The 16420-nt window shown below is 44.9% G+C and overlaps 1 protein-coding gene across 4 annotated transcripts in view; it reads left to right on the plus strand.

The window, feature by feature from the left end:
• INPP5A (inositol polyphosphate-5-phosphatase A) overlaps positions 1-16420 on the plus strand; it is a 262986-nt gene that overhangs the window by 72175 nt on the left and 174391 nt on the right. For all 4 annotated transcript variants that reach the window (XM_075155323.1, XM_075155322.1, XM_075155324.1 and 1 more), the window contains exons 3-4: positions 6223-6323; positions 8466-8553. In XM_075155323.1, coding sequence (XP_075011424.1) covers positions 6223-6323; positions 8466-8553 — 189 coding nt within the window. The remainder of the gene's footprint in view (positions 1-6222; positions 6324-8465; positions 8554-16420) is intronic.

Raw genomic sequence — 16420 nt, forward strand, 5'->3', positions numbered from 1 at the left:
GGCGCAACCTGCCCAGCACCATCGTGCTGTGGGGGTGAGGGCAGACCCACACTGGCACGGCAGCGGTAAATCCCCTTCCCCTCCACTTGCTCTCTTGGATCCAGTCTATCAGGTTGTTCGTGTAGACAGACTATGGATAACATAACTAAATTTTTCTGGATGGGGGGACTGAATGCAAGTTCCATAGGCAACCTGATTTTCAGCATTTCTTAACTGTAGAAGAACACTTTCAGGTTTTAACGACGTTCCTCTGTCATGGCTATGTGTAATGTCTGTTTCATGTCAATAGAAGATGACCCTGTCTCAGCGACAGGGAATTTCAGATTGCTTTAACCAGAAAACCCGCCACAATGGCTATCATCAGAGTCTCTTGAATCATGCAACAAGAGCTAGAAGTTGGATTTGTCAGTTAATGTCAAATACAGAAATACAAGGAGCAGGCTTTCTGGACTACTGCTGCTTGGCTATGCACTTGTAAAAATTTTATTTTTTTTTTTCTTCTTTTTTCTTCAGACTTGCAGAAATTGCAAATACTTTGAATGCTTTAGGACCGCAAATGCTAGATTGATTTGTACCTATTTCACAGTTCACAAGGAAACTAAAAGTCATATTTTGACTATATTATTAATTTAAAAAAAGAAAAGTGATCCTGGATATGGGAGATGAAGGCTCAAGTTCCTCTTCTGCCTTGCTTGGATCAAAGTCTAAAAATGATGCCCTCGCTCCTCTGCACGCATTACCCTCTTACAGAGGCTCGTCTCGCCCTTTGCAGAGCTGGCTGGCTGTGCGGCGCGGGGCTGTGCCCTCTCCCAGCTCCTGTTGCAGCTCCCGCAGACCCGAACCTGCCCTGCCCTGCGGCACGCTGGGCTCGGGGCACCACGACCGCGGGGGCACTCTCCTCCACCCTGTCCCCTTACCTGTCCCCTGAATAGACAAGGACGAATAGGAATGGAAAGAGGTTAACTTTATATTTTTTCACCAGTTTTATAATTGTACCGAACTATGTTGGAGCATCTTGCTCAATTACCCATATCTCAAAAAACAACTTATATTCGTGGCTATTCGACCTATTTTTGTGCATCCAGAAATTGAGAATAATGCCCAACTTTGTAAAAACATTGTGGTACTGTAAATGCAAATGCAGTTTTTATGTGATCTTGTATATGATCTTTAACCTCTGGCAACTGTGAGTTTTCAACTCTGAAGTATTCATTATTCATTATTATGTACTGTTTGTTCTTTCATAACAGTAGAAAACTAGTAAAAGGTAATGAAGCAGAGCCAATTTGCTCTTAGTTGGAGAGTATTTATTATATGAGAGGATGTAACTAATATTCAGGTATGTTTTTGTGGTTTAACCTGCAAGCAATGCCATGAAGGCCTCTCACTGCTATTAAGCCAGTGCTGTTTCCTCATTAAAAAATGGCTTTTTTTTTTTTCCTTTTATTTAATACCTGCTGTGATTTCAAGCTGTCAAGGACTTGAATGCGAACAAAAAAACCTGCGTCCTGCATCTTAGTTCAGAGTCTGGAAATGTTTTCTGTTGCAGCTGCTGTAGCACAGTAAAGTTGTTCTCCAGTGTTTTCTCAAGGCAGGACTCCACATGCAAGGCTCCCTGTTACTCATCGTTCATAAATGTGAGATAGCTTATGACTAGATCCTGTTTGAAACCATTTATTTTACTTTTGTCTTACCAGTTTATTAGTTTTATTATCTGTGTAAGAAGAGATTTTAATGAAGCAAACTGTTGTAGCAGTTAAAATGAATAACGCGGTGTGCCAGCACATTTTTGCCGTGTTCGCAGTAAGCGGTTACTGGATGTGTTGCTTTGAAACAGTAAGAGTTGGATATGTTTGCTTTACAAGATCAAACAGTTACAACTGTTTTCTAATTATGGTAATTTCATAGAGCTATCCGAGTAGATAAGATCAGGACTTGGAAGCCAAAACTGATTTGGAACAATAAAGCACATGGAGGGTTGGGACTGCATGTTGTTTAGGGACCGCAAATGAGCTCTGTTATGAAGTTCGACTTCATGGGCTATGTTTGGTTAACATTTATTTCTAAGATAGCGAAGAAAATGTACCAACCAGTTAAACTTCATAAGGATGCAGGATTATTAGTTTGTTGCTAATGGACTCTGTGATTTCAGGCTACAGGTGGTCCCTTAAGGCAGCACCGCCCTCGCGCTTTTGGATGTCACACCTTCTGTTCCATATGTAAATGGTTGGTGTTCTGCAGGACGGTGTGTTTCTTACAGTGATTGTAAATTAGACACATCACACTGCAAGAAGATTAGCGTAGTGGAACTGTCAGTCTCTGCAGGCAGAGAGCCCTTGGGAGTGGTGTGGGCTAACACAAGATCTCCGTGGTCCCAGCTTGTGCAGCTTGAGGCTCAGGACACTGCTGTGAAGTGCAGCTCGCTTCCTAGCCTGTGGATGAAGCTAGCTGGTTCAACAACACACTATCCTTAGGAAGAAAGGGGCATCCGCACGGGGACACTTGTTCCCGTTCTGCCCTGCCCCTGTGCCATGACTACGTGGGCAGAGCCTGCCCTGCACCGTGGGCAGGACGGCATGCACCGCAGCCCGTGCTGCGTGCCCCTGCCGGTCGGAGCACCCGGGGAAGCCGCTCGGGTACCCGTCCCACTGCCTGTGGCTCGTTGTTGTTGAACACCTTTAAACATAGAGAAGTTCATGGTTTCCACAGCTTAGTGTGGCTCTTAAGTTTCTATTTAACAGTTCTTGCTGAAAATTAAAGTAGACATTTAAACTTTTTGGAAGTTGAAACCTCTCTCCTGAATGTTGGTAGTTGTAGCCAAAACCCACTTTTTGTTTGTTCAAAACCACTTGAGATACATGTCCTGTTCAGTACCATGTTTGGTGTTGGACAAGATACTTAAGAAAAACTTTCTCAGGAAAGATTTTTCTTAATTGTAAATCTATCAAATCAGCTAGTATTAGTGTAAGCTTTTATAGTTATATCGAATATATATCAAAGGAAAAGTATGTGCATGTCCCAGCTGGGTACAGTTTCTTGGGTTCCAGGTATTTTTTTTAGCCATCTGTTCTGTAGTCTGCTTGGTGGTTTTTTGTTTGTTTGTTTTTTTTTTTTTCTTCAGTTGCACTTTCCGTTGGGTCCTGCTCCAGCTCATCCTCAGTCCTTACTGATGATGGCCTGTTTTTAAAGCAAGTTTGCTACATATCGTAGTTAGGCAGAAACTGGCATTAATGAGCTAACTGAAGTGCACGAAGATCCACAAACACGTATGTGGGAGGGACTATTTGCTTTTTTCCTTTATATAGTAACACTTGCCAGTAGCTTACCTCAAATGCTTCACTGAGCAGGTCGGAGTCGCGATTTGTTTTGGTGATGGGGAAGCTGAGGCACAGAGGAGGAAGTGACTTGTCTGAAATCACTCGGAAACTAGTGGCTGTTATCTCCTTTTTGCGAGTCTAACCTAGCGTAGATTAGAAATGGTGTAATTTACTGAATTTACGGCGTGATCTGTAAATAGTAGTATGCAGTATTCCCCTGGGCTTTGGCGTTCGCGAACCGCTGCCAGGCTTCCCAGTGCCGCAGTCGGTGCTGGGCTCGCTGGCTGTTCGCCTCCTCCCCGGCCGCTGGACCCTCCGCAGGCGGGCTCTGGTGAACGGCGGCTGCCCCACGGCCCCGTACGCCTGCTCCGGGCTCTGATGGAGAGCGGTGTCCGAGGGGCGTCCCTGAAGTGATGTGCCGCCAGCCGGTGTTAAGACCCCGCTGTCGACTGGCCCTCTGGCGCCTGATGGCACGTGGGGCACCTGCTCTGATGAGTCCTTTGAGCAGAGACAGGCAGTGTCGCCTGTCGGTACTCGCGGGTCGTGGACGGGCTTGCTGCCAGTCCCTTCCGCTGCGCTTCCCAGAGCTGACCAGCTATGTTGATGTCACGAGAAGGTGGCACTTAAAAGCAGGGGCGGATTACTGTTTGCCTCTTGCTCAAAAGAAAGCTGCTGCATTTCAAATTTTGCTAATCTTTAATTCATTGCCTTTGAGCTTGATTTTCTAATGAGATGATTTGCATGGTCAGGAATGAGGAATTTTGTACCCTGTCGTCAGATCAGATGACAGTTTCTCTCTACCGTGGTTTGAAGGAAGCATTTTTAAAGACCTTTTTACAGTAAAGTTAGTCACTATTGATTTACATAATTAAAAGCATGACTGCAAAGGTTTATTGTGCCTATCCCTTTTCAGAGTTTCACGGTACCAGCAGCAAAAAAATGAGTATGAAAGGAGAGCTATCCCCGTTATTCTTTCAGTTATTCTTCATTGCGGTGTGTTGAAGTTAGAAATCTTGACAGTAATCATGTCTGTCTCCTGGACATCCGTCTGCCACCCATCCCCAGTACAAGAATGGGGGAGGATGCTGTGGCCCCTGCGTGGTAGAGAGCCCCGAACCTCCCGTCTCCAAAGCCTGCAGAGTGAGGAGTTAATTTATTATTCTGGTCAAAGCAGCTCGTGGAAACCAGGCCGCTCTTCCTCTGAATGGCCGCGCGGACAACGTGGCCTTTGTGCTGGCTGGGACTGCCGAGTGCCATGAGTCAAAAGTAACAGTGAATCCCACTTCAGATCTTTAACGTGTTATTTACCCTGTATGCTTGCACCAGTGCGTACTTGATCATTTCAGGCTGTTATCCTTTTAAAAAATTGAAATAGTTTGTGTCCATTAATTCACAAGATAAGAAGACATGAAATATAAGTTGTAGAGACTCAGTATCAACACAGAGACATTTGTAGTTGTGTTGTTTGCAATGCTGAATATAGTTAACGCAGAGAAAATTTGTTAGGACAAAATACCATTGAATGTGTGTTTAATGCAGCAGCAAATTTATAAATACTGTATATTTGATTTGGTGCCTGACCAAAAAAGCATAGTTGTAGGTTTTTGTTGTAGGTTTTTTAGTATGATAATTGCATCCTAGTGCTGACTATTTAGTATTTAAGATACTTGCATTATACAAGACTGGTCGACAGCCGGCTGAACATGAGCCGGCCGTGTGCCCAGGTGGCCAAGGTGGCCAACAGCATCCTGGCCTGTATCAGACCTGGTGTGGCCAGCAGGAGCAGGGAGGTGATTGTCCCCCTGTACTCGGCACTGGTGAGGCCGCACCTCGAATCCTGTGTTCAGTTTTGGGCCCCTCACTACAAGAAGGACATGGAGGTGCTGGAGCATGTCCAGAGAAGGGCAACGAAGCTGGTGAAGGGTCTGGAGCACAAGTCTGATGGGGAGCAGCTGAGGGGACTGGGGGTGTTTAGCCTGGAGAAGAGGAGGCTGAGGGGAGACCTCATCGCGCTCTACAACTCCCTGAAGCGAGGTTGTAGCCAGATGGGGGCCGGTCTCTTCTCCCAAGTAACAGCGATAGGACGAGAGGAAATGGCCTCAAGTTGTGCCAGGGGGGGTTTAGATTGGACATTAGGAGAAATTTCTTTACTGAAAGAGTGGTCAGGCCTTGGAACAGGCTGCCCAGGGAAGTGGTGGAGTCACCATCCCTGGAGGTACTTAAAAAACATAGATGCGGTGCTTAGGGACATGGTTTAGCGGTGGACTTGGCAGTGTTAGGTTTAAGGTAGGACTTGATGATCTTAAAGGTCTTTTCCAACCTAAATGACTGATTCTAACACTTGAAACCGCATGTTGGATTTACATGGCTCCTGTATTAGATACATGTGTGTATATATACTATAGTGTGTGTTACTGAAATACTTTTGTAAATAAGATACTCCATAATGAAAGTATGAAATGTGACAGCTAATCAGCATTCTGCCATGAGCTAATACAAGATATTTTGTAAGAGTGGAAAAAACCCCACTTAATTCAAGTATTTGAATTCTTCCAACTCCCAGACAAGGTGGTGTTTTGATCATCTTAATGGTGTTAGGTTCTCTTTCAGGTGAGTTGGAAGAGGTTATGTATTTGCTTTAAATGCCTAGGAATGAATTCATAGTTTAAAAAAGAAAATATCAGCTAAAAATATTTGAGGTAGTTATTGTGTATTAGGAGTCTTTTATGTGCATAACAAACGAAGCTCGCCTTATTGCTTATTACTGTTCTGCCAGTTACTTCTCAGGTAACAGCTGATAGTCCTCCTTTCAGAAATGACACATCTGGATTTGTGTCATTTAAGTTGTATGATAATAGTTGTGGATACAACTTTGTATGTATTTCTTTATCTGTTTTTGTTTCAGGTTGTACATACACATAAGCCCCACTTCATGGCTTTACACTGTCAAGAATTTGGAGGAAAAAACTATGAAGCTTCCATGTCTCATGTGGACAAGTTTGTTAAGTAAGTAACTGGAAAGTTATATAATGCAGTATATAATTATAAGCAGAAGTCATTAGATGTGTAAAGTCTATAAGCTTTGAAATATTTGTCAACTTCAGCATATCGTACGACCTTGCAGAAGGAAGTGACTAGGCAAATGTTTATGCTTGGTATTATTTAAGAAATCAGGAAAAGTAATAAAAGTGTCCTCTGGCCGTGTCCTGGAAAGATAATCCTGCAAAATACGGAATATATATCTCCCGTTTGTATCATCTCTGAGGTGAAGCAGCTTATGCCCAGTAATCAAACAATTTCATATTTGGAAAGTGCTGTCAGGCTGTGAACTTGGACGGTGTACGGCTGTGCTTCTGGGCAGTCGTGGTGGTAGATACACCCCAGGGCCTTCTGATAGTGGTGATGTTTTTAATAGCTGGCGACACTGAGGAACTGCTGGGCGTTGGACAGAAGGTGGTGCCGTAGAAAGTGTAAGCGAAGCACAACTGATACACAAAAACTTGCAATGTCAGTCAGGGTGAAGAGAGTTTTAACTTGACCGTTTAGTCAGGAGGAGTCCTGCCAGAACCGTCAGCACATCCAATGTGCAGAGTTTGAAGAGGTAAGAAATAAAGTTATTTCTGTTTATAGGTGTAGACTATGAGGTGAGGAAGAACCTGGAGACCAGAATATGTTAATTGGTTACTCCTCAGCAACTGCTGATGCTGCATCGCCATTAGCAGCTTCTGTGTACATGAAATAATTTCTATAAAAGCACCGCGTGGATAAGCAGCTTTTTAAAAATACAGATCGGGAAACAGAGTCGCCGCAGTTCAGGTCCTGGCTCATTCGCACGCCCTTCCCGAAGGCGGCAGAGCTGGGGTCCCGGGCGGTGGGAGGGGCTCCCCCGGCCCTGCCTGCCGGTTCTCCTCCCGCCCTACGGTACCTGGCCAGCTGCAGCTCGTACCGGCACAAGCCGCTTTCACCGTGGGCACGTGTGATCTAACGAACCGGCGTTCGGCTGCCGGGGAAGGGGCTCGGGCCGCTGCCGCCCCGCAGGCCCGGGCGGCAGAGGGCGGTGCCGCCCCCCCCCGCCCCCCGGAGCGCCCCGCCCCGCCCCCCCCGCCCCCCGGAGCGCCCCGCCCCGCCCCCCCCGCCCCCCGGAGCGCCCCGCCCCGCCCCCCGGAGCGCCCCGCCCCCCGGAGCGCCCCGCCCAGCGGCGGTGCGGCAGCGCCCTCTGGTGGCGGCGGGAGGTGCGGAGCCTGCGCGGGGCGGGGCGGCGGCCGCGCCGCTCCTCTGCTCGCGCGCCGGGCCGGTGCCCCGCGTGCGCAGCGAGGGACGCGCTCTGCCGCGAGCGGCTGCCCTGGAAGAGCGGGCGGTGACAGGGGCAGCGTTGCGCGGGTCGGGTGCCTGCCCCCGGCTTGTGCGGCAGGGCCGCCCCGCCTGGTCCCCACCAGGTGTGGGGAGGGTGGAGGTCGGTCGCGGCGTGAGGCGGCGCGGGGCGGATGGCCGCGGGGTCACAAGGCACGGCAGGAGCGTGTCTGGCTTTCGGAAGATAGCCGTGCCGGGGGCTCGTTTTGCTGCACCGGAATTCAGCCAAACCCAAAGGCCTGTGACCTTCGTCCTCCCTTACCCCCTTCAGACGCACCCGGTTTCTTAAGAGCCACCTGCAAGAGCACCTCCAGCAGCACCCTTTGCAACTCGCAAGTGACAGGCTCCTCAAGCTGCTGCTTTAGAGACCCCGGTCTCCATCAAGGCAAAAAGCTGTTTTCACCCTGCGATGAACTGACTGCGCCTGCCAGCAGACCATCAGGGTTCAGGAAAGTAAAGCTCTGAAGTTGAGCTAAACTGGCCTTTAGCTCAGATCACCCAATTTTATGGAATTTTGTTGTCTTCAGAGTCTTGAGTCCTTCACAGCTGTGTCCTAATGGCACTTAGGAATTTCGTGACTCATGTGGAAAGCGTAGCTGATGTGGTCAACTCCAAAGCTTGCAGGCAGGTAGCTATACCACAGGAAACTCTCATCTCTGAAATTCACACCAAAATGAGATGAAGCCCTGTAGTTCCTTTGGGTGGTATTGGGGACAGTACAGTACAGAGAACGATGCTAAAGCAATACAGTGTCTTTGCATCGCCCTTTATATTTTCAATCTCTTCTTTCTCTTTTAGAGAATTGTTATCAAGTGATGCGATGAAAGACTACAACAGAGCTCGCGTTTACCTGGATGAGAACTATAAATCACAGGAACATTTTACGGTAAATTTCTTTCTTTCACAAGTTTAGTTCAACAGATGGTGAATTTCTGTTAAACTGGGGTTTTTTGATTGGTGTGGAGGTGTGAGCTGTTTCCATCATGATGAGGATTACATCTTTACTAAGAGTATTTACTTTCTAGAACATGTAAATGTTTTCACAGAAGTGCATCCATTTAGAAACGAGTAGAATGTCAGAATGCACAAAAAGTTTTTTCTTTTGTTTAAAATGATTGTCTATAAAGTTTTTTTTTTTCTCTAACAATTAATTTTCTTGGTAGATCAGAATTACCTTCCATTCAGGAAAACGTGTTACTGTCTGACAGTCTGAGGTGGTGCCAGCGCTGCAGTGTGATTAGCTGGCGACAGGGCTTGGCAAGTGTTCAGGATTTGTGTTGCAAATCTCTAGAGCTGAATCACAGGCTCACTTGCCTGTGGGATCCTGAGAAGAGCCAGAGCACAAGTTTCCACTAGCATGCAAGTGATGTTTAGGTAAATGTAAGAGCATGTGCACGGAGTCGCCTTTTATGCAGCGTAGAAGCCATGACTGTACAACGTGCCAACAGTTCTGCTCTTTATTTAGGCGATTACTGCTAGGTTGTATAAGAAAGAACAGTCATTTAGAGATGAATCGGTGACATCCCCCTTCTGTCCAGGACAGCAGCCTCCTTTTCCCCCAGGGTACTTCTCGGTGGCAGGCAGCAGCTCCGAGGAGCCTTTTTGCCAGGCTCCCTGGTGCCTCCTGGGGCTCCGCTCCCAGTGTGTGAGCTGGTGCTGCCTGGCAGCCGAAGGCAGCAACTGGGACATGCAGTTCAAACAAGGAAAAACCAACCCCCGCAGCACACACACAAATCCCAGCTTGGTAGCATATAACCTAGGGGAATAAGAACCTGCAGAGGTTTTTATTTATTCATTTTTAATGACTCTGGCTGGGAGCCCAGGAGGAGAGAGATCAGGATTTTTTTCTCTTTCTCACCAAAGAGGAGAAAAACAAGATTATCAGCTTTACTGAGCCTCAGTGGGACAAATCTCACATCAGGAGTGTTAAAACTGTATGCTGAAGACCTTCAGGAAGCCGCGGTAGATGAAGGGCAGTAGGACAGAACTGTGTGTTTTAGAGTCTCTTATAGCTCAGAACCACGTCCAGATAAACCTGCTCACTAACGAAGACCCTGCAGGGGTCCCGTCACAGGGCTGTAGTGGACCTGCAACAAGCACCTCCTGATACAGTGAGAAGAGCTATCAGGGGCTCTGCATAACCTGATCTGCTTTCAGCAGAGGGTCGGACCTGATAATCTCCAGAGGTCCCTTCCGACCTAGACTTTTCTGTGATTATGGGAAAAAGGGATAATCGTTTGTGATCTTAATTTGGAAACACAGTATGGAAGACTAATGCAACCTATAACAAAATATCTACAACTTTTTTTATAACGATGGTCACAATACTTTGTAGTATTGAAGTTATTTTATTTAACATGAAGTACAACTACGGTGGATAAAAAGGCTCTTAAAGAGGATGACAGCAAGCCTAGATGTAGAGCACATGCTGTTTGTGTCTCTGTGAAGAACTCTGTATTTTGCAAAGTTCCTAGTTCAAGAAATAACGTGGTTTCTTGTTTCACATACTAGCATTATTTTCTAGGCACTATGTTTTTTTGCAGTATTCCCCAGCCACCTTTGTAGTTCTCCCTTTCCTGTCATAAATATTACTTTGCATATCTTTTTCTTCTCATCTTGTATTTACTAAAGCTAGGCCTTCCTGGAAAAAGAAATTCTGTCAACATACTCAGTCAATAAAGGGGAAAAAAAAAGACTGCTTGTACAAATATTATTTTCCATGGAAAATAGTCTAACCAAACATGTGTTTTTATTATTTGATTAAATTACTCTCTGTTGAACTAGTAACTGTAGATAAAAAACAGGTTTGTAAAGGTGTTCGATGTAGTCCCACAAGACAGGCTGTTTGTAAATACCACTACACGTACCAGTAAAGCGTGTTGAGTGGCTAGGAAATGGCTCCATCAGCCTGAAATGGAGACGATCACCGGAGGGAGGGCATTTTCCATAAGAGCCCTCAGGTCTTTTCAGATGTAGGCTCATCTGTATTAGTAACCTGGCAGTCAGTGTAAAAGCACTGCTGATAGAATCAACACGTAACAAAGTTATTGGGAAATGACGATGAGCATAGCACCAGTGTGTGTTGGTAAGGTGTCCCCAGTACATAGGAGACTGCCTGTCTGGGAAGGAGCCGTTCTAGAAAGGATTTAGAGGTTATGTTGGACAAACTGTTGCAGTGCTGTAGCTCAAGACGGAAAGCGATCCTTGAAAGCGTAGCTAGTGGAGGAGGAGTGTAAGATGGTGATTTTGTCTCTGTATACAGACATAGTGAAGGCAGCATGGGTGTTCTGTCATCTAGTTCTTCCGTCAGAATTTTTAAAAGCATAATGAAAAGGTGGAGGTGACTCATAGAATGATGTTTCTGGCTTTTTTCTGTCTGTCATTCTTTCCAACCCGTAAGAACCCTTTAGAGCTGAATCAGTTCAGTGTGGAAAAGGGGAAAAAAAACCAAAAGATGAGTGGTGATTTAATTACACTCTATATTACTATCATCGGGAGAAAATGCTGTGCGCTAGAGGAATATTTTATACCTTCCTTGTTAGACTTTTAGTAGTAGTGGCTTGGAACCAAAGCCAGAAAACTTAGAAAGGAGAAAGGATGCACCTTCATATTGAGTTTCTTTAAATTTTGCTTTCTTATAGTCTACTTTTTGGCACTTAATGCTAACAGTCCTCATACATAGTTGAGACTACTGTCGTGAATCAAAGATTCGTATAAATGATTTTTTACACATGTGATTTGAACTGGCAGTTCTTCAGCTCCTCTGTTAAGTCTTTGTGTGCATATAACTTACGCATTGGATGACTATCTGAACAGGGATTTCACCACTGTGGTGTGTCCATTTAGGGTAAAGTTTTAGTCTTATCTCCAGTGTGGTTTGGCTCACACGATGTTATGCGTCTCCCTGTTTCCTCATTAGTTCTGTTCGATTGCAGAGTTCTTTAACTTCTGCGGGCTTTTTTCCATCCCTTCTAAGGCACAGAATTGGCAGCAGATGGTAGCCTTGTAATTATTATATTATTACCTCTCTGTCTTTGAAATATAAACATTTATCACATATATTGTTCTATAATGCTATTTTCTTCAGAAATGGAGAAGCCCAAGTAGTTGTAGTTTGGCTAACCCTTACCCCTGCTGCTTTCATATCCCCTTTTCTAGTGGTTTTGGCATCACTTCTTCTGTAAGGCTCTCCTTGGCTTGCCTCCTGCAAAGCTAAATCAGACTTTGCTGCCCATAGTTACTCAGCTTGGCTGCATTAGGACTGACAGCGAGATCTGAGAAAGTGTTTTCAGTAGCCTGTCCCTTCAGCACGCAGCCTCTCTCTCCCAGTTCAAGGCAACCTCGCATGCATGTGTTACGTGGGTGTTGTGAAATAAAAGAACAATGTGATAACGAGGTGCCTCTTGTGGAGTGATTTGGTTTAAAAGCTCCAATAATTTGCTACATATTAAGGCTCAAAATGGTTCATTTCGCATCATCCCAGACACAAATAAAGTTTAATACCAGACATTTGTCATTTATGGTCATGTATACCAAATCTGGTATAAACCAGACTGGTTTTAGATTTGGGATTTGTGGGGAGAGAGGGGGAGGTGTCATGACTATGGAGAAAACTGTGGTTCGGTTGGTTGGTTTTGTTTTGCCATAGGTGATAGGATGTGTGGGAATTTGTTCCACTCAAAACTTCTTAAACGACACACACAAAGTACGAACGCAGCCCGCAGGATGAGCAGCGAGTGTACAGCCTGGGGGAATGGGTTAGGTGCCGGTGGCCCTCTGACAGCTCGCGGCCGGTCTCTGGTCCCGGTGGGGCGGTCGCCTCGCAGTCTCTAAGGGAAGGGTTGAGGGGGAGAGTCAGATTTTGGCAGTGACTCTTGACCTAAGGCTTTAATTAAGGCAAGCGTTATGAGCCTTTGCAGCAGAGGTTTCACGGGGAGTGCGGGGCAGCGTGCACATGCACGTGGATGAAGCAAGTCATATCACGCTTCAGAGATGCACAGTTTTCTAAAATTTAGAAACGATCTGAAGATTAATCTCTTGGCAGAAGGCTGCTACATGAGAGCTAATGCTTATCAGCTCTGGGAAGATGACTGCGTCAGAGTTAAGAGCTCCCAACAGTTATGAATGAGGTTTGTGAGTGACAACCTTTGCAAGCATAACGATGGCTTCCCAGAAGTTTCAGATGAAGTAATCAGGCAGCTCTGATGTACTTCCAGTTGTGACTGGAAATACTGATAGCAAACTAGTGCGGACGAACTGACTTGTGTGCTAGCCAGAAATTTTCAGATACTCAAATAGCTTGACAATGCTTTTTAAAATTCAGCCTCCTGTAAATCTCTGTTTAAAACCACAATGCTTTTTTTGTCATATAAAATGTAATCTAGACGGTAGATCTTAGTTTCTGTTAGAGAATGTATAATTAGCGAAAAGACAGATATAAGACAACTGAAATAGGTAAAAGTCTGAGAAGCTGGGAAATTCAGTACAATTGTTTTATTTATTTGTCCATACCCAATGGACTTCACTCTTAACAAAGCAGGTCTTTGCAATCGTATTGATTTTTCCCAATGTCGTAGGATTTACATTCTCTGTTAATTTTACTGTACTTGGTATATTTCACATAAGGGGTAAGTTATAAATCTCGATGTTTTTCTATGTGAAGAGTTACTCAAAAATAGTTGGGTTTGATGAACTTTTACCTGCCAATACTTCTCAAATAGCCCAAATTAATTGTGAATAAGGTGCTTTTATAGTGGAATAAGAGCATTCATACTGAAGCTGAATAGCAGCCAGAAATAAGTTGATGTTTTCATCAAATCCATAATTATTTTTATATGAAAACATGTCAGTATAAGCAGTGACTTTTTTTTATTGTAATGAGATCAAAGCTAGTTTTGTTTGGTGCCCTGTACTTATTGATTTCTGGAATATTCAATTAAGGTTTTATATTGCTTAGCAAATGCTTTTTTCTTTTTTTTTTTTTTCATTGTTAAAAGGCGGAAGAAACCCCTGCATAGCTTAAAACATACTTGCTGTGTTGAACACGTGGTTTCAGTAGGTTGCGAGAGAATCTTTATTGCAGTAAGTCAAATCCTGAGGATCTCTGGCAAACCAGACCTCTGAGAGCAAGCTTGTCACCAGCTCATGCCTCTTTTTTTAGGGAGCATGTTAGGAGTGGTGTGGTCGTTACAGCTCTTAGCTGATTTGTGGAAGCATCTGCACAGCAGGGTAGTTGCTTTACTTGCCAGTATACATTTATTCTTAAAAAATAAACAGAATCCTCAATTGCCTGTCTGCTTGCTCAGCCTGATAGATAACCTTGCAATGAAAAAAATGCTGTTGGGCTATACATCTGATGTGCTGAAGTTTCAGCTTGCTCCTCCTAGTAAGGATGTATTGCATTGTAATTAGTTCATCACATGGCGGATTTTTTTTCAAATTAAAAACAGAAAAATAAAGATACTTCCCGAAACTCGCGTTTCTGACATTAGGAAGATGTGTTTAAACACCACCGACGCCGTAAACCACAAAGATTATTTTGCGCTGCTAATACAAATAAATTGAAAGGAGAGAGGATGCTGCGCTCACATGGCTGCCTCTTCCAAAGTTCCAGTGTTGTGAGAGAATTACTGAAATGAAACTTCCCTTAAGTAACCACCCAGGAAATGGACAAAGATAGATTATTAATGGAGAATACAGCAGATAATAGTCCATTTTTCTGACAGGCTTTATTCCCCCACCCCTTGCCAAATCTGTGGTTGGGTTACGGAGGCTAAGGTGCTTGCCTTGCTGAAGATGATAAAGGCATCGGTCTGTCGGGAGCACATGTGGGTCTCCTGATGAGCAGGTCTCTAGAAAACACTTGGGCTGCCTTTGTGCCACCTCTTTAATGGGGCACAAATCCTTAGTGTTGTGTAGGGGAACTGCGTGTTCCTCGGGCTGCCTGTCTGCCCCCCTCCACCCTGTGCACTCGTGTTCGGGGGTATCCCCATCCAGCCCAGCTCCCATCTCCCTGCACCGACGCGGTGCACCGCAGTCCTGGGAGCGGGGCAGGAACAGGCAGCTGCAGAGGTGCAGTGGTGGCCTTGGGCTGCACCCAGTGCTGGCTCGATGCGGGGCTGGGTTACACCGGTCAGGTGGGAACAATAAAGTGAGGATAAGCACTATAAAAAAAGGTGAAATGCTCAAATTCTGCAGTAACACAGACCTTTTCTCTTGGACTAGTTAAATGAGTACGTGCATTGCCATAATGTGTGGAAAATGGTTATGCTTTTTTTTTTTACTTGACTCCATGCACTCTGTACCAATAGTTTAGATGTAAAATGACTCTTAAACTAAGCTAGGTAAAGTATTGGGTGGCCTACAGTATTATCTAGGAGAGACCTTTGCTCAAGTCATTATCCTTAATAATAACAACCTGAGCTAGTGTGACTGGGATGGCTCCAGTGGTGAGCAGTGGTCCTAAAAATACGGATGGACAACGTTTTATTCAAGTGTGTTATTTTACCTTAAGATTAGATCTGCTCATTACTGAGAGAATAGTAAAGTTAATTTTTGTTAGATTAATGATATTTGAGTAATATTTTTGGTTGAGCTGAGTTCGAATAATTGGCCATTAATTGAAAAAGGAAATTGAATTGAATTTATCTTGTACATAAATCCTGTCATAGTTATTAATGGGTCTTAGAAAATATCGGCCTGTTCCCAGAAATGAATGGTGTACGCTGATTCTTCTGAGCTTATTAGCTGTGGCAGTTTAGAGTTTTGTTAAATAAAAAAGATGATTTAGGAAGAGAGACATAATTGAATTGAATGTTGGGGGAATTCACATGCCTGATTAGTTCTCAGCCCATTTCTCTATTAGCAATTTTAAGGAATTCTCAGTTTTTGCAGAAAGGCAGATTTTCTCCAGGAGGTGGAGCTGAAGCACCAGTCTGCATTGCTGGGGCCGCCTGGCCCTGCAGCCCCTGTGCGCACTGGACCCGTTTTGGAGGAGGCTGCTGTACCACCGCGCCATGGCTGTGGATGCACGCTTAAACACACGTGGCCAGCGGGTTGTGAGTGCATGCTGAAACACACACCAAGCATGTCCTTCTCCGCGGCCCCGGTTGAGACAAGCGCAGCTTTCAGGGTTCTGGGAAGGCTAAGAGAAGGAGTCCTGGTGCAGCTGGGATGTTGATAATAGTCTTAAATTTGTAGCTATATATCAATGTGGCCCTCTGCCGACAGGGAGATTTTGGAGTATGTTTTCTTGCCGGGCTTATCCTTTACTGTAGTCTTGGTTTGAATTTTCTTCTGCTAATTACATGAGCCGGTTTCCACCTTCTCCTTTTTTCCCTCCTTTCCTTTCCATGGAAGTTTATTTTGTACTTGAGTTTGTTTTTATAATGATATCTTTGAAAAATATGCCAAGCTAGAGAAGTAGGACTTCATTTCTGGTCTTAAGCCATAGCATCATAATAAAATGACATCTCCCTGGTACTGAATGCATGTCTTCATGTTGGTATGATTACAGCCTCACAGGTCTTAATTTCCCTCTGTTGGCACCGCTGTGGTAGAGGTGGTCTGTGGGACTCGACAGCCCTCCTCACTAATGGTGGTGGTGTAATAGCCTACGGGACCAGGACTCGCCTTCTTGTGTTCAGCTCCAGAGATCTCATCCTGTCGGGGCTTCCCAGGGACTCCCGCTCTGGTCCTTCAGACTTCCTAAAAGCAATACTTACCCAAAGTACTGTTTATTACACGGCACCGGG

This window comes from Calonectris borealis, chromosome 7, assembly GCF_964195595.1.
Source record: "Calonectris borealis chromosome 7, bCalBor7.hap1.2, whole genome shotgun sequence".
Classification (NCBI taxonomy): Eukaryota; Metazoa; Chordata; class Aves; order Procellariiformes; family Procellariidae; genus Calonectris; species Calonectris borealis.